Genomic DNA, 21,921 nt, shown 5'->3' on the forward strand with positions numbered 1-21,921 from the left:
CAGACATGCTGGAGGATGTTGCAGGCAGCAGAACGTTCTCCACGGTGTCTCTGGACTCGGTCATATCTGTCACATGTGCTCAGTGTGGTTCTGCTTTCATCTGTGAACAGCACAGGGCATCAGTGGCAAATGGCAAACGTCCGTAAGCACAACCCCCACCTGTGGACGTGGGGCCCTCATACCACCCTCATGGAGTCTGTTTCTGATTGTTTAAGTTGACACATGCACATTTGTGGCCTGCTGGAGGTCATTTTTCAGGGCTCTGGCAGTGCTCGTCCTTGCACAAAAGCGGAGGTAGCGGTCCTCCTGCTGGGTTGTTACGGCCTCCTCCACGTCTCCTGATGTACTGGCCTCTCTCCTAGTTGCGCGTCCATGCTCTGGACACTACAAACCTTCTTGCCACAGCTCCCATTGCTGTGCCATCCTGGATGAGCTGCACTACCTGAGCCACTTGTGTGGGTTGTAGACCCCGTCTCATGCTACCACTAGAGTAAAAGCACCGCCTGCATTCAAAACTGACCAAAACATCAGTCAGGAAGCATAGGAACTGAGAAGTGGTCTGTGGTCACCACCTGAAGAACCACTCCTTTATTGGGGGGTGTCTTGCTAATTGCCTATAATTTCCACCTCTTATCTGTTCCATTTGCTCAACAGCATGTGAAATTGATTGTCAATCAGTGTTGCTTCCTGAGTGGACAGTGTGATTTCACAGAAGTGTCATTGACTTGGAGTTACATTGTGTTGTTTAAGTCCCTTTATTTTTTTTTTGAGCAGTGTATAACTATGTCTTCATGTGGTAGTTTTTCTACTATATCAATCTCCTCTTCTCCTTTTCACTGTTGATCCCCTTTGTGTATATATGAGTTTCTATCATATCCCCTCTGTCTCTTCTTTCTTCTATACATGTTTAAGGTCTTTTAACCTTTCCTGCAGTCCATGGACTAGTTTTGTATCTTCTCTGAATTCTCTCCAAAATATCTATATCTATATCCTTCTATATCATACTGGAGATATGGCCTCCGGTACTGCACAAAATACTCCTAGTGAGGTCACACCAGTGCTCAGTTCCTATTTTCAAGGGCTAAAAATCATAGCAGAAGAATACTAGGGAAGAGCACACCTATAAAAAAAATCTAATACTCCAGAATCATCGCTGGGAGATACATCGGTCGTCACAATTTGGGATCCAGCAGAACTGCAGGTGACACCTGCGGGGTGCCCACAATCCAGGTATAGGATCAACAAGTACAATAACAAAAGAACAATAGCATGCACTCACCACTGTGTACCTTGTTCCTGTCAACAATAAAGAGCTTGTTCTTGTTGTCTTGTGCGTGTAGTCCCCACACATCCGTGGCAGATTGGTGAGCTGGATACTCCATTGCTGTGCTAGTCTTCTGTTGGGACTAATCCGAGTCTCCCATTGAAGTCGCCCGAGCTATACTGGAGGCTAAACATGAGTACTTGCCTCAAACCGGTAAGCAATGACCGCCAAGTCAGGACGGAAAGTATGTCCAAGATGTTTAACATTTCCGACACGAACAAACAGTCTGCATTGGACTTAAAGATCCTCATGGAGGAACTGGAGCTAGCCCTGTCTGAGGAGTCAAGAATATGGTGGGATGTATCAACCCTAAAAAAAAATACGTGGAAAGCAACATGGTGCCACTGGGTTTACGAATCAGAAAATTCCCCACCACTGTCTTTTGTGATCAATTCAGAGTTGATTGGGAGAACTTGCTGACGGAGTCCTCGATCAAGTTTATGAACCTGACCATTGCACATGAGGAACAAACTTTAATTACAGCAGGTGGAAATATCACCCATCTACAATCATCAGTTCAACAATATGAAAGTCATCCCACCTTTCAAGAATTTGACATCAAAATCAAGGGTAACCTGGAGAAATTGGAAGCCACAATTACAGAAATAAAACAGTCCAAATTTTTCTTACAGGACTATAAAGCCAAATCCATTTATCAGTGGCCTCAGGTTGATACCCGATCTACCTCTCGCTCTATTTTGAAGTAAGGCCATGGACACAGGCGTAGAAATAAGTCTCAAAATCATAAGGACTCTAAAGTGAGTTTTACCTGCTCCGTCATCAAAAAATGTTTAGCGGGGAGAAAGCACAGATCGACCCAGGCGCAGTCCAAGGCACTACCGGAGGAGGTGACAACCATTCCTGTGTTCAACTTGTCCACCAAGATCCTTACCCCTGCTGAACTTTCCCTATTATCACAAGGGTTAACTTTTGCTCCTTCATGCAGATTTGATTTATTTAGGACACTGCTGGACACTAACAATTTTATAAGGAATGTTACTATCAGGAAGCATTTTTCTAATGTGACGGGTGGAGATACAGTAGATCGTGATAATGTTATATATGATGTTGAGGATGTGGATTCTCCTGTTTACCATACAAATGACGAGAGTGTTTCATCCCAAGATATGGATAGTAACCAACATGCAGCTGTTGATGTTCGGGGTGCATTCGGGTTCTCTTTCCGAGACCTCCTAGCGCTCTCTGAACTTCAACTGCATAACATAGATCCACAAGATAATATACCTGAGTTTGCCATATCAAACCCTTCGTTCTATCCCATTATGTCAAGAACACCCATATTAGAATGCTTTCAGGAATAGTGTTGCTCACGAATATTCGCAATTCGAATATTATTCGCGAATATCGCATATTCGTGAATTCGCGAATTTCGCGAATATAGCGCTATATATTCGTAATTACGAATATTCTTTTTTTTTTTTTTCACAGTACACATCACAGTGATCACCCCTCTCTGCTTCCAGCTTGTGTGGTGTAAAGAAGGCTCTAATACTACTGTGTGAGACTGGCGCGCGAAAATTCGCATTTGCGAAAATTCGCACATGCGAAAATCAGTATATGCTAATTTTCGCATATGCGAATTTTCGCATATGCGAAAATAAAACGAATATAACGAATATGCGAATATTCGCGAATATATGACGAATATTCGTCCATATATTCGCGAATATTCGCGAATTCGAATATGGCCTATGCCGCTCAACACTATTCAGGAAGTGGTTGAACGTGAATTGGTAGAATTGTCTCAACAGCACACTGTCCGTCGGAGAAATCTCTCTGCATTGGAGAGAAAAGCACTTAAGAATCTTCGCGAGTCGGACAATATCATCGGTGGTGATCCTCGACAAGGGCCTGTATCGTGCACTCAACATGAATATGTTGGCTGATTCTAGCACATACAGGCCCTTGGCAGGAGATCCCACTCCTCAGTTCAAATGTCTTCTCAAAAATCTTGTGGACCTTGGGGTGGCAGATGGACATATCAGTATCAAACAGGCCGAGTTCATTATGATTCAATGTCCTGTAGTAGCCATCTTCCACTCCCTCCCCAAGGTTCACAAGAATCAATCCCCCCCTATGAGGCCGATTGTGGCCGGGATCTCATCATTAAATGAAAGATTATGCTCATGGGTTGACAATTTGCTTCAGTCGCTCATAAATCAGATGCCGGGATACATTAAAGGGATACTCCGGTGAAAACCTTTTTTATTTTAAGTCAACTGGTGGCAGAAAGTTAAACATATTTGTAAATTACTTCTATTAAAAAATCTTAATCCGTCCAGTCCTTATTAGCTGCTGAATGCTACAGAGGAAATTCCTTTCTTTTTGGAACACTGATGACATCACGAGTACAGTGCTCTCTGCTGACATCTCTGTCCATTTTAGCAACCATGCATATCAGATGTATGCTAAGGGCAGCATGGTGGCTCAGTGATTAGCACTACTGCCTTGCAGTGCTTGGGCCTTGGGTTCAAATCCCACTAAGGACAACAATAGATAAAGAGTTATTATTATTATAATGACGTCAGCAAAAAGCACTGTGCTCGTGATGTCATCAGAGAGCATTCCAAAAAGAAAATAATTTCCTATGTAGTATACAGCAGCTAATAAGTACAGGAAGGATTAAGATTTTTTAATAGAAGTAATTTACAAATATGTTTAACTTTCTGCCACCAGTTGATTTAAAAGAAAAAAAGTTTTCAACAGAGTACCCCTTTGAAGATACAGCCCATGTTCTCTCCATGTGTGAAGATATCACATGGAATGATCGTTGTGTGTGGGTAACGGCAGATGTTACATCTCTCTATTCTGTCATTCCTCGCACACAGGCGAAGACTGCTTTGACTTGATTCCTTGAAACTTATTCACACTATACCAAGAGCTTACAAAATTACATTATTCTGGTTGTTGAATACTTGCTTACCCACAATTTTTTTTATGTTTCGGAATAACTTTTACGTCTCGCCATAACTGTTCTTGTGATTAGTACTTCAAATGTGAAGTTGAGTACATTGCCACCCGCCTTAAGGATTGGGGCTATAGACCCTGTTTCGTGGATCGGGCAATTCAAATGACCAAAAAGCGACCACCAGATATCCTTTTTAAAAGTGCACTAAACCCCACAAGTCTGACAATGGTCACAAGCCTTTCGTTTTTCCACATACGGCCATACGGAGGATTATTCTAAAATATATCCCCATGATTAGTGGGGATCCTGCCTATGCTAATATATTCCGGAAAGGTGTCTGCTGTGTCTCTAGAAAGGCTGCTACCATTGCCAGTACTATTTCACAAGTGCTGTGTTCCAGGTTCCTGTTGACAATACTTCAATAAAGAGCAAATGTTCTTAATCTGAGGCCGTGGTGCTGGATATTCCTTATTCCAAATATATCTATAGGTCCGAAGGTCCGGGGTCACGGAACAGCATACCGGGATGTGCCAAAGCTCTCAGAGGCTACGCCAGTCGTTTCACACGACTATGTGTGCTTCTTCTGGACTCCCTGAGGCCGGAAGAAGCGTGCATAGTCGTATGAAACGACCAGCGTAGCCTCTGAGAGCTTCGGCACATACCGATATGCTGCTGTTCCATGGCCCCGGACCTATAGACACACAAAGATGTCTTTGCTTCCATTAATCATTAAGATTTTAACTTTATAATCCTTCCGACTATTGTCCACTGTTGTTTAGGACTGACCCAGCCAGGCCACTCTTTAGCCCTTAGGCCTACCAGACCTCCGTTGTACCAATTGAGATCTTCCTTAGCCCCCAGTACAAACCAGATACATCTGGTTCCACACCTCTCTCCTCGCTGGTATCCTCCAGGCTGATGTTTCTTCTACCACCCAGAGCCAACCATTCCTAGGCTGACAAACACTTAATACCACTTTAATTGCAGCCTACATAGAGCACTACAAGACACCTTCCTCCACAGCGAGACTCTCCTAACCCTAGACCACTGAGTGGTAACCCTATTTGTTACCTCACCATCTGCTCCCATGATACATTCTCCAGGCACCACTTAGTAAGGCAGCCAGGCTTCTCTGCCTTTACATGCTCTCTTACACAAACCAGTATGCCCTTCTTTACAACTTTTCTCAGGCTCAGTGTCAAATCTTCCAGCCTCTGTCCCACCACTAATTCCCAGTGGGCAAGTTGTCTCATGCTCCAGTTTACCAATGCTTCTTCCAACCTACAGCCCATCTATGATGGAAGCTTTCTCCGTGTGAACAGGCCTCTAGCCTGATTGCTCTCATTGACTTACTGGAACTCTGTTTGGCACTGCATGTTGACCATGTGCACGTTTATATACCGTTTTACTTGCTCCTACAGAAACAAGGAAGACTTAAATAATGTTAAACACACATATTCTTTATTGAAAATCACACATAAAGACAACCCATGAATAAAATCACATAAAAGCACAGAACAAACACAGCAAGAAAAATCCCCACAGGTAAGTGGCAGAATACTCTTGGATGGGGAAAGGAAACTTTTCTCCGGGACGCCAGAAAATTTATCTAGTAAAACCTCAATAAAAATAGTCAAGGGATATTTTTAAAGTGCAAAAATCTCGCTAATGCAAAAGGTGCTATGGTGCTTAGGTAAACATAACAACTCAATGTAATTGTAGTACCATATATATATATTGTACTTCACCTGTAAACTCCCAACTGGGTATGCATCCAAACTATGCATGCATAAGTGGTAATGTAACACTAGAAATGACAGGCTCCCATCCCATACTGAAACATAAATAGTCCCTCCAGAGTTGCACACCTGTGGGTCATACAGAATGTACACCCTAACGCGCGTTTCGCGTTACGCTTGCTCACAGGGTCACGGTGTCTGGTTCGGTGATCTTACCTAGTATATATAGGGGTCCATATTGCTTCTCCTCATCCGCCACCTGGGAACGCCCCGTCCGCCCGCGCCGCGACTTCCGGCTCCCGGCAGCGCCCCTGGAACTACACAATCACGAGAATCCCGTAGTACTCCGGGAGACACGTGACCACGCAGACCTGGCTGGGATGCGTCGCCATGGAACCGCAGACGCATGCTGGACGCTGAGTTCGCACTGCGCATGCGTCTGCGGTTCCACAGGAAGTTCTTTTCTTTTTGAATTTCCTTTCTGTCTGACCACAGTACTCTCTGCTGCGACCTCTGTCCATTTTAGGAACTGTCCAGAGTACAAGCAAAACCCCATAGCAAACCTATCCTGCTCTGGACAGTTCATAAAATGGACAGAGGTGTCAGCAGAGAGCAAATTAAAAAAGAAAGGAAATTAAAAAAGAAAATAACTTCCTGTGGAACATTCAGCAGCTGATAAGTACTGAAAGGATCAAGATTTTATAAATATAAGTAATTTACAAATCTGTTTAACTTTTTGGCACCAGTTGATTTAAAAAAATAATGTTTTCCAGGGGAGTACCCCTTTAATTTACAACTGTGTGTTGTGCCCTTCCTCGGTTATTCCTCTCGGAAATAAATTGACAACTAGTTACCAGGTAATGGTGACAATGACCAATCAGTGCTGACCATGTTACCCTGTGTAGTGCCACACCCCTTTGACATTAGGGATTGGGAACATCCAGCTGTCAAATTATTCATTAATTTCTAGGAGGAACAACAGAGGAACATTACAACACAGAGATCAGAGAAAATATGTTTTTATAGAATTGTTAGACAGGTCTGGAATGCTGACAGCTCATCGTTATTGTTGTTATTTCTATTATTTATTTATTTTTTAAATTACATTGTGTACACTATCAATTATAATATAACATAAATGTACTGTATTAATAGTATATACTTTTTTCTATAAGATTATTATATATTTTATGTATGTATTATGTGTTTTTGTTATTGTTATTATATGCTATTGTTATATTTATGTATTCTTCTTGTTAGTACTTTTATTTAATTTCTTGCGTTTATATTATTATATAATGTTATCTGTATTATTATTAAATACTTTTATTTGTCTTTAAGATTATATAATTTATGTATGTGTTAAATAAATATATATATATATATATATATATATATATATATATATATATATATAGTGTGAATTTTTTTATATGCTTTTATTTGTCTGTATGATTATGATTGTATGCTTTTATGTATACATTGTTATTCTCACTGTTTAATTTCAGGTTTGTATTATTTACAGTATTACTGTTATTATAAAATGTTACATGTATTGTTTCTATAATTATATGCTTTTATTTGTCTGTATTATTATGATTATTATTGTACAGTATATGTATGCTTTTATACTATTAGGATATTATTATTATTAGGATATTATGCATTTATACATTGTAATTATTTCAGTTTAATTTCCTACATTTATATTATGTATAATATTATTGTTATTATTATGATGATATAATGTTGCATGTATTGTTTCTATAATTATATGCTTTTATTTGTCTGTATGATTATTATTGTACAGTATATGTATGTTTTTATACTATTAGGATATTATTACTAGGATATTATGCATTCATACATTGTAATTATTTCTGTTTAATTTCGTACATTTATATTATGTAAAGTATTATTTTTATTATTATGATGATATAATGTTACATGTATTGTTTTTATCATTATATGCATTTTTATATATATATATATATATATATATATATATATATATATATATATATTAGATTTTATTTTATGTCTGTCTGTGTCTTGTAGGAAAGAATTGGAGGAATATGCCAAAATGAAAAATAAAGAAAAGATGAAAAAAGATTTGGAGAATGAGGAGCGTCTGAAGGAACACCGGGCTAGAAAGATGCATTACCTCCTTAGTACTGAGCAGGTTAGTGTACAGTGCAATTCCCTGACAGCTCGGAAAAGCTACAGGGACTCCCATACTGACAGAGACAAAAGAGGCGGCTGAATAGGACATGACGACTTGAAAAGATATCACAAAAACACAACTTCTACTTCAATTAAGTAGTTTTTGTGGTGTGAGGGCAGATAGCATGGCTGCCTGGTTACAGCATCACAGCCCAGAAAGCACAAGTCAGCACTTTCATCTGTGACTGCCAGAAAGCAACACAAGAACATCGCTTGACAGCAAAGGCTAATTTTCTTTGGCTCCTTGTCATTCTGTGTATTTTAAAGGGGAAGCTATGGATGTAGAAGAGCTGATTTTTTTTCCCACAGATGTAGCAGTGCCGGGTTTGTATGGTGTAGCAGGGCTGGATTGGTCAGGTGCAGCAGTGCTGAGTTTGTCACATAAAGCAGTACTGCCTGTCAGATATAGCATTATTGAGTCTCGTGTAGCAGAGTTGAGATCCTCGGTGTTAGTAAAGGTATGTTTACACAGGGGAAATTCTGCTTTTTCACTTAAAGGGGTACTCCCGTGCCCCGGCATTCCGAAGATCCGGTTCAGAAGGCTTGGAGCAGCGGCGGATGTCACACCACCTCCATTGATGTCTATGGGAGGGGGCGTGACCACGCCCCCTCCCATAGACATCAATGGAGGGGGCGTGGCGTGACATCACGACGGGGCATGGCCGTGACACCGCGGCCACTGCTCCAAGCCTTCTGAACCTGGAATACCCCTTTAAAATTCCATGCAGAATGCAGATTTACGGAATTTGCACGAAATTTAAGCAGAATTTCAAAACACAGATCCGCTGGAATTCAGAGTCACATTGACTTCAAGGGGGCTCTGAGCAGGATTCCTGCAAAGTTAGAAGACATGTCTTGTCATTTTGCGGAATCCGGAGAGAGGAATTTCTGCAGCGGAATGTACGCCACGGAAATTCCTTGTTCTGGATTCCGCAATGTGAATGGGCAGAGCGGAATCCCAGTGCACATGATGTGCACAGAATTTTGCGGAATTTCCAAGCAGGAATTCTTTAGAATATCCTAAGGCCATGTTTACGTGGCAAAATTTTGCAATTCCATACAAATTCTGGTCAGCACATTTCCGCTGAAATTACAGAATAGTGACGGGATTCTGTGTTCTCTAAATGTCCATAGAGTCCAATGGAATTCTGCCTGCAATTCCACAAAATTGCCGCTGCGGAAATTCCGCAGTGTGAATGGGACAGCGGAGTCGCATTAAAGTGAATGGGCAGTACATTTCGGCAGAATTCTTCTGTGGAATTCCGCACGGAATTCTATAGGCGTTGTCTTAAAGGGGAACTCTGGTGGAAAACATTTTTTTTTTTATTAACTGGTGCCAGAAAGTTAAACAGATTTGAAAATTACTTCTATTAAAAAAAACTTTATCCTTCCAATACTTTTTAGCAGCTGGATGCTACGGAGCAAATTCTTTTCTTTTTGAATTTCTTTTTTGTCTTGTCCACAGTGCTCTCTGCTGACACCTCTGTCCGTATCAGGAACTGTCCAGAGCAGGAGAAAATCCCCATAGCAAACCTATGCTGCTCTGGACAGTTCCGGATACGGACAGAGGTGTCAGCAGAGAGCACTGTGGACAAAACAAAATAGAAATTCAAAAAGAAAAGAATTTCCTCTGTAGCATACAGCTGCTTAAAAGTACTGGAAGGATAAAGATTTTTTTTATAGAAGTAATTTACAAATCTGTTTAACTTTCTGGCACCAGTTGATTTAAAAAAAAAAATATGTTTCCACCGGAGTACCCATTTAAGTAACAGAGCTGGGTTTGTATGGTAATGCAGTGCTGGCTTTGTCAAGTGGGTAGGAACTGAGTTTGTCTTGTGTAGCAGCGGGTGGGTTTTCCTCTGAAAACAGCGCCACTCTTGTCCTCAGTTTGTATGTGGTAATCCAGCTCAGTTCCATTTACGAGAATGGAGCCGAGATGTAATACCACACACAACCTGAGGTCAGGGGTAGCACCTTTTTAGAAGAAAGTAAATTTGTTTTTGTGTTCCTGAATAACTCCTTTTATTTGTCAGGCATAGAAGTGTTGAGTTTATCTCATGTAGCAAAGTTGGGTTTGTTAATCGGAGTATGCCATGTAAAGCAGTACTGGGCTTCTCAGATATAGCTGTATTGAGTTTTTCTCATGTAACAGAGTTTCTCAGGTGTAGTAAAACTGAATATGTCAGGTGTTGTCTCATTTAACAGAGCTGCATTTGTCTGGTAATGCAGTACTGGCCTTAAAGGAGTACTCTGCCCCTGGACATCTTATCCCCTATCCAAAGGATAGGTGATAAGACATCTGATCATGGGTGTCCTGCCACTGGGGACCCCCCGCAATCTCCCTGCTGCAACCAACGTTCGTTTAGAGTGTCAGGTGCAGTGCCGGAGGTTCGTGGCATCACGGTCATGCCCCCTCAATGCAAGTATATGGGAGGGGGTGTGACAACACGCCCCCTCCCATAGACTTGCATTGAGGCGACGTGGCCATGACGTCACGAGTGGGGCGTGGCCGTTAAGTCACGAGATGTCTGGGGTGCCGCAGCCGAGATCGTGATCAGACATCTTATCCCTTATCCTTTGTATAGGGGATAAGATGTGGCAGAGCTGAGTTTGTCAGTTGTAGCAATACTGACAATGGCTACCCCTCCTCCATCCCACTCCCCCGCCTGTACCCCGTGAATAAAGAAGTACCTGCCTGGTGAGTGTCGCTCCATCTGTTTTCTTCTTCCACTAGTTGCTACTGTTTCAGAGCTGAGCACCACTGTTACAGATCTGCTACGTCTGGTTCCAGTCGAGTCGCGTTCCTCCGTGATTTCTTGTGGCTTAGTTCTTGTAGTGCCGGTTTTCTACCTCTATGTATACATGTAGCAATACCATGTTTGTCTTGTGTAGCAGGAGGGGTTTTTCAAATGTGCGAGAACTTAATTTTCAGGCATAGTCATGCTGAATTTGTCTTATTTAGCAGAGCTAGTTTTGTCAGATGTGGCAGAACTCAGTTTGTCCGTTGTAGTAGTTCTGAGTTTGTCTCATGTAGCAGAGCCGGGTTTGTGAAATGTAACAGAACTTTTTTACAGGTAATGAAGTACTAAGTTTGTTAAGGGTAGTAGAGTTTTTTCTCATGTAGTAGAGCTGTGTATGTTAAAGGTAATGCAGAACTCAGAATGCTTAATGTTACAGAAAAAAAAATGTCAGATGCCACAAAGTTAAAGAGTACCTGTCACCAAATAAACTTTTCTAAACTACCTCAGGCTATGTTCCCTAACTACTCCTAACACCCCTCCTACCCATAAAAAATTGTCAGAGCTTTAAAAAGCTGTGTATCTTACCTTTCTACTTGCTCACATAGTGCAATCTCCCAGCAGGATAAAGTGGGCATTTCCCAGCAGACATTACATCACTGAAGCCTGCTGGGGGACCACTTCTGCCCTCACATCTTTGCAGTGCTGTGATAAATAGCAGACCTCAAGCTCTGTGCAGCAGCTTTAAGTCTGTGCTTCTCTTTCAGTGAGGCTCTGTGGAACTGTCAATCAAGAGAAACACTGAGTTTGGTCTCCTGCCATTAGAAGCAGGGGACCAAAATCTGAGATTTTAACCTGATGGAATGTGTCCTGGCCAAGAAGGGAGACCCCTGGTGGGCAGAAGTATACAGCAGAAAAACTAGCATAAAAAGTTTTTTTTTTCTTAATGGAAGTCAATTACAAAAGTTATTTATTTGACATAAGGAATCAAATATTAAAAATCATGTTTAATGACAGTGCCCTTTTGAAGTTGTCAGATATAGCAAAACTGATTATTATTAGTTTGTCATGATGACATCATACAGGTTTAATATAGTGTAAAGACAGACTTAGCTCTGCTACATTTGTAGGATACAGATTAGGACCAGGGCTGAACAGTGACTTAGGCCGTGCACTATTAACCCCTTAACGACGCAGGACGTATATTTACGTCCTGCGCCGGCTCCCGCGATATGAAGCGGGATCGCGCCGCGATCCCGCATCATATCGCGTCGGTCCTGGCGCTAATCAACGGCCGGGACCCGCGGCTAATACCACACATCGCCGATCGCGGCGATGTGCGGTATTAACCCTTTAGAAGCGGCGGTCAAAGTTGACCGCCGCTTCTAAAGTGAAAGTGAAAGTGACCCGGCTGCTCAGTCGGGCTGTTCGGGACCGCCGCGGTGAAATTGCGGCGTCCCGAACAGCTGATCGGACACCAGGAGGGCTCTTACCTGCCTCCCCGGTGTCCGATCGACAAATGACTGCTCCGTGCCTGAGATCCAGGCAGGAGCAGTCAAGCGCCGATAATGCTGATCACAGGCGTGTTAATGCACGCCAGTGATCAGCATAGGAGATCAGTGTGTGCAGTGTTATAGGTCCCTATGGGACCTATAACACTGCAAAAAAAATGTAAAAAAAAAGTGTTAATAAAGGTCATTTAACCCCTTCCCTAATAAAAGTTTGAATCACCCCCCTTTTCCCATAAAAAAAATAAAACAGTGTAAAAAAAATAAAAAATAAACATATGTGGTATCGCCGCGTGCGTAAATGTCCGAACTATAAAAATGTATCATTAATTAAACCGCACGGTCAATGGCGTACGCGCAAAAAAATTCCAAAGTCCAAAAAAGCGTATTTTGGTCACTTTTTATACCATTAAAAAATGAATAAAAAGTGATCAAAAAGTCCGATCAAAACAAAAATCATACCGATAAAAACTTCAGATCACGGCGCAAAAAATGAGCCCTCATACCGCCCCATACGTGGAAAAATAAAAAAGTTATAGGGGTCAGAAGATGACATTTTTAAACGTATACATTTTCCTGCATGTAGTTATGATTTTTTCCAGAAGTGCGACAAAATCAAACCTATATAAGTAGGGTATCATTTTAACCGTATGGACCTACAGAATAATGATAAGGTGTAATGTTTAGCGAAATATGTACTGCGTAGAAACGGAAGCCCCCAGAAGTTACAAAATGGCGTTTTTTTTTTCGATTTTGTCGCACAATGATTTTTTTTTCCGTTTCGCCGTGCATTTTTGGGTAAAATGACTGATGTCACTGCAAAGTAGAATTGGCGACGCAAAAAATAAGCCATAATATGGATTTTTAGGTGGAAAATTGAAAGGGTTATGATTTTTAAAAGGTAAGGAGGAAAAAACGAAAGTGCAAAAACGGAAAAACCCTGAGTCCTTAAGGGGTTAAATGGGTACTCCGGTGAAAACCTTTTTTTTTTTTTTAATCAACTGGTGCCAGAAAGTTAAACAGATATGTAAATTACTTCTATTCAAAAATCTTAATCCTTCCAGTACTTATTAGCTGCTGAATACTACAGAGGAAATTATTTTCTTTTTTGAACACAGAGCTCTCGGCTGACATCAGGATCACAGTGCTCTCTGCTGACATCTCTGTCCATTTTAAGAACTGTCCAGAGTAGGAGAAAATCCCCATAGCAAACATATGCTGCTCTGGACAGTTCCTAAAATGGACAGAGGTGTCAGAAGAGAGCACTGTGGTCATGATGTCAGCAGAGAGCACTGTATTCCAAAAAGAAAAGAATTTCCTCTGTAGTATTCAGCAGTTAATTAGTACTGGAACGATTAATATTTTTTTAATAAAAGTAATTTACAAATCTGTTTAACTTTCTGGCACCAATCGGTTTAAAGGGGTTCTCCGCTGCCCTGCCTTCTGGAGCTCCGCTCGCAGCGTCCGGAAGTTCATTACTCCGAACGCTGTGTGCGGGCTTACGTGTTCGAGGCCGCCCCCTTCCCATAGACTTTCGTTGAGGGGGCGGGCGTGGCGTCACAAGGGGGCGGCCTCGAACCCGGAAGTCCGCACACAGCGTTCGGAGTAATGAACTTCCGGACGGTGCGAGCGGAGCTCCGGAAGGCAGGGCAGCGGAGAACCCCTTTAAAAAAAAAAAAGTTTGTCACCGGAGTACCCCTTTAAGATCGCAATGTTGCGCTGCTTAGTTGCGCCTGATGATCGTTGTGGGGTCGCGTTGCACACATTCCGTGTAGCCTAAGACTGGGTTCACACCACGTTTTTGCAATACAGTTCCCGTATACGTTTTCAATTTGAATACCGTACGGAACCGCATTGAAAACCGTATGCCAAATCATGCATCAGGTTGTGTCCGTTTTGTATCCTGTACGGTTTTGTCAGTTTTTTTCCCGTACCCAAAACCGTAGCCTAACACAGTTTTTTGTCCAGGTGCAAAACCGTATTGAAAGGTATACATTTTTTTAAAACATGGGAGTCAATGGGAACCGTATGTGCGTACGGTTCCATCCGGTTTGCACTATACAGTTTTGGATTTTTCAAAGTTTTTTTCTTGGAATTTCAATCAAACAAGGGAAACTTTATTCATAATGCAATGGAAAGTTAAAAACGTATTTTTCAAACCGTATACGGATTAAAATTTGTACACACGTTTTGATACAGTTTAGTCAGGTTTTGAGGAATCCGTTTTTTTTATCAAAAGCCTGATACGCGAACTGTAGTGCAAAACGTGATGTGAACCTACCCTTATATTATTTCTTGTACAGCAATGTTTCCCAGCCAGCCAAGGTGCCTCCAGCTGTTGCAAAACTACAACTCCCAGCATGCCCCCCGGACAGCCTTTGGCTGTCCGGGCATGCTGGGGGTTGTAGTTTTGCAACAGCTGGAGGCACTCTGGTTGGGAAACACTGTTGTACAGTGTGAACACTTGTTTAGCAGCATATGTTTGGTGAAGGTATGTACACAATTCATTATGCTAATGTGCGGCTGTCAATACGTACTTAATGAGAATGATATACCTGACATTGTACTGCAGCTTTATACATCCCAAGACATTTCACCACCAAACCAATTAACAAGTTCTATTGTTTAGGTAAATGAGGACAGCCTGCGGGCCAGATGCCATCCTCCGACGCTATACTTCTGCCCCACTGACTTCCTTGTTCTTGATGCCTAAAATAAATGTGACATTGATGAAAACTATTGCAAAAAAATAGCTTTTCCTGTCATCAGTGATGAGCATCTGGAGTGAAGCTGTACTTTACACTTCTGTCCTAGAATGGAAAATGCTTAAATAGCTATTGTTTATATCATGTGTTACGGTTATCTAAACGAATGTCCTAGTAATTGTCTACATAAAGTAGTTAAATCACTTTTCATTACATTGCTTATCCTGTTGTGATCCAGAATTACATTATACTCCAGAGCTGCACTCACTATTCTGCTGGTGAGGTCACTGTGTACATACATTACATTACTTACCCTGTACTGATCCTGAGTTATATCCTGTATTATACTCCAGAGCTGTACTCACTATTCTGCTGGTGAGTTCACTGTGTACATACATTACATTACTTATCCTGTATTATACTCCAGAGCTGTACTCACTATTCTGCTGATGAGATCACAGTGTACATACATTACATTACTTATCCTGAGTTATAGCCTGTATAATACTCCAAAGCTGTACTCACTATTCTGCTGGTGAGGTGACTGTGTACATACATTACATTACTTATCCTGTACTGATCCTGAGTTATATCCTGTATTATACTCCAGAGCTGTACTCACTATTCTGCTGGTGAGATCACTGTGTACATACATTACATTACTTATCCTGTACTGATCCTGAGTTATATCCTGTATTATACTCCAGAGCTGTACTCACTATTCTGCTGGTGAGGTCACTGTGTACATACATTACATTACTTATCCTGTACTGATCCTGAGTTATATCCTGTATTATACTCCAGAGCTGTACTCACTATTCTGCTGGTGAGGTTACTGTGTACATACATTACATTACTTATCCTGTACTGATCCTGAGTTATATCCTGTAGATCTTTTATTAAAATTTCAAATATAACAATAAAAAATTACAAAACATAAACATACCATATCCGACAGAACATATCAATATAGCGAATCATAAAACCAAACACCATAGCATAAAATACAACACCGGTCCACCCCACACTCATTCCTGCACACAAACAAATATATACAATATTTACAAAAGACATATTCCTATAATACCCATTATACCCATACCATACTAATAAACTATATACACTAATATACACTAATACTAAATGTGAATTTCCTGGCCCAGTTGCAATACCAAAAACCCAATACCAGTAATATACCAAAAAGAATAACAACAACAACAATAATAATATATACAAAATAATAAAAACCAACACAAACAAAATAACACCACTTTTAATTTTTTTTAAATTTTTTTTATTTATTTTTTTTGGCCCTGAGCTGGTCCCGCATCCCATGCCCCCAGTACATGTTACCAGACGTCCATGAACCAGTCCAGGATTTTCTGTATATATAAAAGTCCCATACAAACCCCCTCCCCCCTTTTTAACCCACCACCCAACCTAAACTAAACCCAAACCCCAGGTGGCATCACACAATATATACAATATATACATTACATAAAATATACACAGACTAACAATATATACAATACATAAGTATACAAATAGACTACAACAATAAATACAATAACAAATACATATAACACTATAAGCCAAATAACAAACCCCTAAAGCTCAAGTTCAGCGCCTGCAAGCCCTATATTACCATAAACCAACTGCTCAAAACAAAAAGACTAATGTGCCAGCATCAGCCCACCACCAGGGGGAGACAACAGGCTAAGGCACTTTAAAGGCAGAGCCCCTCCATAGACGAGAGGCCCTGCCAGCACCCAGCCTCTCGTACTCCAGAGAACGCACCTTCACCAGGTCACCGAGAATGTTCCTAACCACCACATCCACAGGGAGGATTTTACGCTGCGTCGACACTAAACACCGTGCGTTCCACGTGTAGTACCTAACCACTGAGCTGACTAGGAATAAAGTGCACCGGTCCCAGCCTCCAAGGTTTCTGAATGCCCCATAGGCCCATTCCGCATAGGAGAGACTGGCCAGCCGAGGCCAACCAATGGAAGTGCCCACCCTGGTGTAAACCTCTGTGTTAAAGGGACAATGAAGCAGAAAATGCCCCATGCTTTCCAGCATGCCTCCACACTCTTCGCGGGGACATCCCCGGTCATCAGAGCTCCTGCACTTCAGATTGTCCCTCACACACAGTTTCCCGTGGAAACAGCGCCAAGTCAAGTCCCAAAACTTCAAGGGGATCCTGATAGAATTCAAAAGCTCTAAACCCACCTCCAGATCCCGACTTGGGCAGTCCTTGAGCGCCAATGGCCTCTGGAAATGAGAAGACAGGACCCTCTTGTCAAGGAATTTCCTTGACAGAGTCCTAATCTCCCCCATTCCCAGACCCCACCGACGAATAACCTTCAGAACCGGGGTAGCGTAAGCCGGGAGATGCCCGTGTGGTGTACGAAGATCCTTCACTTGCCCTCCTGTCTCCCATTCCTGGAAGAAAGGCCAAAACCATCCCCTACAGGAGGATACCCACGGAGGAGCCCTCTCTGACCAGAGGTTTGCTATATTGGTCTTAAGAAAGGTATTCACTAGGAACACCACAGGGTTGACCATACACAACCCCCCTAGTCTCCTCGTACGGTAAGTAACCTCCCTCTTCACTAGGTTCAGTCTGTTCCCCCATAACATCTGGAAGAACACACTGTAGACCCGGGTCCAAAGAGGTTCTGGCAACATGCATACACTGCCCAAGTATATCAGTAAAGGGAGCAGGAATGTTTTGATCAGGTTAACCCTTTCCCGGAGGGTCAAAGACCAACCCTTCCACTGATCCACCTTCTGAGCGGCGATCTTAAGCCTGCTGTCCCAGTTTTGTTTGGGGTAATCCCCTTGGCCAAATTCGATGCCGAGAACTTTTGCAGATTCCTGGGGCTCTGGAAGGGCGTCCGGGAGATCAAAACCAGGATCTCCCCCTCCCAGCCAGAGACTCTCGCACTTATCCCGGTTGATCTTGGACCCGGATGCCTCCGAGTAGCGGTCCACCTCTGACATCACCCATTGGCCTTCCTCTTGTGAGGAGACAAACACGGTGACATCATCAGCATACCCTACCGCCCTCAGAGCCAAATCCGGCACCGCCAGGTCCATTCTCACCCCCGCCAACGGTCCACAATCAATCCTCCTAAGGAAAGGATCAATTGCAAACACGTACAGCAACGGGCTCAAAGGACAACCCTGACGGACGCCAGACCCAACCTCAAAAGAGCGGCCAATCCAACCATTCACAAGCGGGAAACTCTCTGCCCCTGCGTACAAGGTCTTAAGCCAATCAACAAACCCCCCCGGCAGGCCATATCTCAGAAGAACAGACCAGAGGTATTCATGGTTAACCCGATCAAATGCTTTTGCCTGATCCAAGGACAGCAAGTACCCCTTCCAGTGGCCAGCCCTACCCTGTTCCACAGCCTCTCGGACACTGAGCACAGCACTAAATGTACTGCGGCCCGGAACAGAGCAATGCTGAGCCCCCGAAAGGAGCCGGGGTGCAAACTCCACCAGCCGGTTAAACAGTACTTTTGCCAGAATCTTTCGGTCCACATTGAGAAGTGCTATGGGACGCCAATTCTCAATGTGGGACGGGTCTTTACCCTTTGACAGGATGATCAGCGCTGACCTCCTCATTGACTTTGGCAGAGTGCCCGAGGATAGACACTCATTAAAAACCCCAGTCAAGAGGGGAACCAAAGTGTCCTTAAAGGTCTTATAGAACTCAGATGTTAAGCCATCCGGACCGGGTGACTTCTTGAGGGCAAGCCCATCAATAGCCATCCTGACTTCCTCTTCCCGGATCATCTCTGTCAAAACGTCAAGAGAGGAGTCTACTCCTGGTTCAGGGATGGTTTCAGCCAAGAAAGCTGATACCTTATCTCGATCTAAATCCTTCCTTCCCAAGAGGTGCGAGTAGAAGGATCTGACGACCTCCAGGATCCCTGATCTGGACCTTTTCAAGGATCCCGTACTATCAATCAGTCCTGAGACAATTTTACTATTCACTGACATCTTGCAGTTTCTGTAAGGGTCGGGCGAGCGGTACTTCCCGTAATCCCTCTCAAAAACCAAAGATGCGTGTCTGTCATACTGGCACTTCATCAACAAGGACTTCACTCTGGAGATATCGTCACGACTACCTCCAGTCGAGACAAGGTTCTCAAGTTTCTTCCTCAGGCCCTGGTACAAACGGTACCTGTTTAGGCTTCTGAGGCCCGAGAGCTGGCGGAAGAATCTCGCAACCCTTTCCTTGAAGATCTCCCACCACTCTGACTTACTGCTACAAAGGCCCAGCAATGGTACCTGGCTCTGAAGAAAATCCTCAAAGGACTGTCTTATCTCCGCTTCTTCCAAGAGAGACGAATTCAGCTTCCAATAGCCTCTGCCCATCCGGGGGGTCTCTGTGACATTCAGAGAAAACAAAATTAAACAGTGATCGGAGAACTCCACCTCAACAACAGACACTGCTGAAGAGACGGCCTCCTCCTTTAAAAAAAACCTATCTATCCTAGACCTACAACTACCCCTATGATAGGTGAATCCCGCGTGGCCTGGGGTGTGCCGGATGTGGACATCCACCAGGCGAGCCTCACTCGCTATGCTATTAAGGGCGACGCTATCATAAGTCAGCTTGTCTCTGGCACCTCCCCTGTCTTGGGGCCTCGTGACAGCATTAAAATCCCCTCCAAAGACCACCTACCGACTTGTAAAAAGATAGGGCTTGATGCTCATAAAGAGACACTTCCGGTCCCACTTAGACTGTGGGCCGTAGATGTTAATAAGGCGAAGTTCTTGTCCCTTCATGAGGACATCTAAGATCAGGCACCTCCCCATTTCTAACTCGATAACCCGTCGGCATTCTACCGCTGCGGTAAAAAGGACCGCCACTCCGCTATACGGCTCGGCCCCAAGAGACCAGTAGGAGGGCCCATTCCTCCACTCTCTTTTAGCCTTGTAGATAGATGACATATCTGTTAGCCTGGTCTCTTGCAAAAATAAAATATCAGCATTAATATGGGCAAAAAAATCATAGGCCGCAAATCGAGCCGTATCTGACTTTATGCTGGCAACATTAATGGATGCCAGAGTCAACGGAGAGGGTGCCGCCATCAAGGGTGATTGAGTTAGACAGCTTTCTTTTTCCCACCATCCTTCCCATCCACCTCACCACCCTCCTCATCAGATGATGGTTTACCCCTTTTAAGTGAAATAGATGTGTCCATTTTCCCTTTATATACATTTTCCTCGTCCCCTGACTCTGGGCCAGTCTCCCCCCCTGAAGACATAGATTCCCCAGGGAGAGAGGACTCAGCGTCTCCTGTGAGCCCCACCGCAACATCCGGAACCTCACCCCCAGCCCCCCCCCTCCTCCGAAGAGGAAATGTCGTGGAGGGCTCGGAACCGGTTGGAGAGACCAATCAGAGGGGGGTCAGTTGTACCTTCCTTTGGCATCTGGCGGGTGGGAGAAGATCTTACATCTCTCCTTTTCTTATTCTTCCGAGTACCCCGCTTTGTTTCTGCCCATCCCCCACTGTCCTCATCCGCGCTCCCACCATGGGAGGACAGTGAGGAGACGGCATCCCCCTCTTTGTGGATCTTCCCAATCTCCTCATCCAGTTCACTATCCCCCAGGGCCTCAACAGTAAGACTGGCCGCAGGGACAGGATCAGGAGTCACCCCAGTTGGTTGATGTTCCTGTGAGTCCTGGATCTCCCTATCCCTTTGACGTTTCTCGAGACGCCTCAGTTGGGCAGGCGTCTTCTGCTTACTTTTCTTCCCTGGCCCCTGCACCCCTTCATCCCCGACAGCCATCCCCCCAGCAGAATCCACCTCACGGCTTACTCCCACCGGGGCAACAACCGCGTTGACAAAGGAACGAGGGCAGCGACTGAATGGGTGACCTAAGTCACCACACAGGTGACACCTAATCTCTGCACAAGATGTAGCGAGATGGCCTATTTCCCCACACAGAGTGCACTTCTGCACAGTGCAATTGGCACTAAAATGTGTGGGGTCACCACATCTGTGACAGAGCTTCGGCTGACCCTGGTAGAAGATCTGGATACGATCCCTTCCGAGGAAGGTCGCAGATGGTATATGGGTAACGGTGTTTCCTGAACGCCTAAGCTTGACCATAAACGTCCAGGCCCCTGACCAGATGCCATATTCATCCCTGTTCTTTTTTGGGACCTCCACCACCTCACCATACCGACCTAGCCACGTCATGATGTCAATACAAGAAAGCGATTCGTTACGGGTTAAAACGGTCACCTTCTTGACATTATTTTGGCGAGACACTGCCTGAATGGCAAAGTCTCGCCAGCCGGGCTCATTCTTTACCAACTCATAATTCGACCAGAAGAGCTCAAGCCCCTCCGGCCGAACAAAGCTGATATCGAACTCAGGGGTACCATAAGGATGTATTAAGGCATAGATGTCAGCTGCCTTAAAGCCCAACTTCAGCAGAAGCTCAACAACTTTAGCTCTTGGAGGACATGTATCACTGCCTCTCCACCTCAGCCGGACCACATTCCTTCGGAGACCACCTGGCCCGGCTGTTGGGAGAGACCACACAGTATCCCCCCCTCTTTCCTCTCGGAAGGCTGAAAGACCATGTCTTTCTATCCAAAAGGATAGATCAACCTCCCTACCCTCTACATTGATTGATCTCTCCCCTCTCCTTAAGGCCCCCAGGAGACGCTGCTGCAAACTGCTCTCCCCAGAGCCAGAGGACGAGGAAGCTGCCCCCCTTC

At 43.7% G+C, this 21,921-nt stretch overlaps 1 protein-coding gene across 2 annotated transcripts in view; it reads left to right on the forward strand.

The window, feature by feature from the left end:
- The window catches only part of SPATA17 (spermatogenesis associated 17), a gene marked incomplete at its 5' end in the record, with an annotated part of 239,616 nt that overhangs the window by 80,569 nt on the left and 137,126 nt on the right, over window positions 1-21,921 (forward strand). For both annotated transcript variants that reach the window (XM_056568354.1, XM_056568353.1), the window contains 1 exon segment: window positions 8,051-8,174. In XM_056568354.1, the coding sequence (XP_056424329.1) occupies window positions 8,051-8,174 (124 nt within the window).

This window comes from Hyla sarda, chromosome 3, assembly GCF_029499605.1.
Source record: "Hyla sarda isolate aHylSar1 chromosome 3, aHylSar1.hap1, whole genome shotgun sequence".
NCBI lineage: Eukaryota > Metazoa > Chordata > Amphibia > Anura > Hylidae > Hyla > Hyla sarda.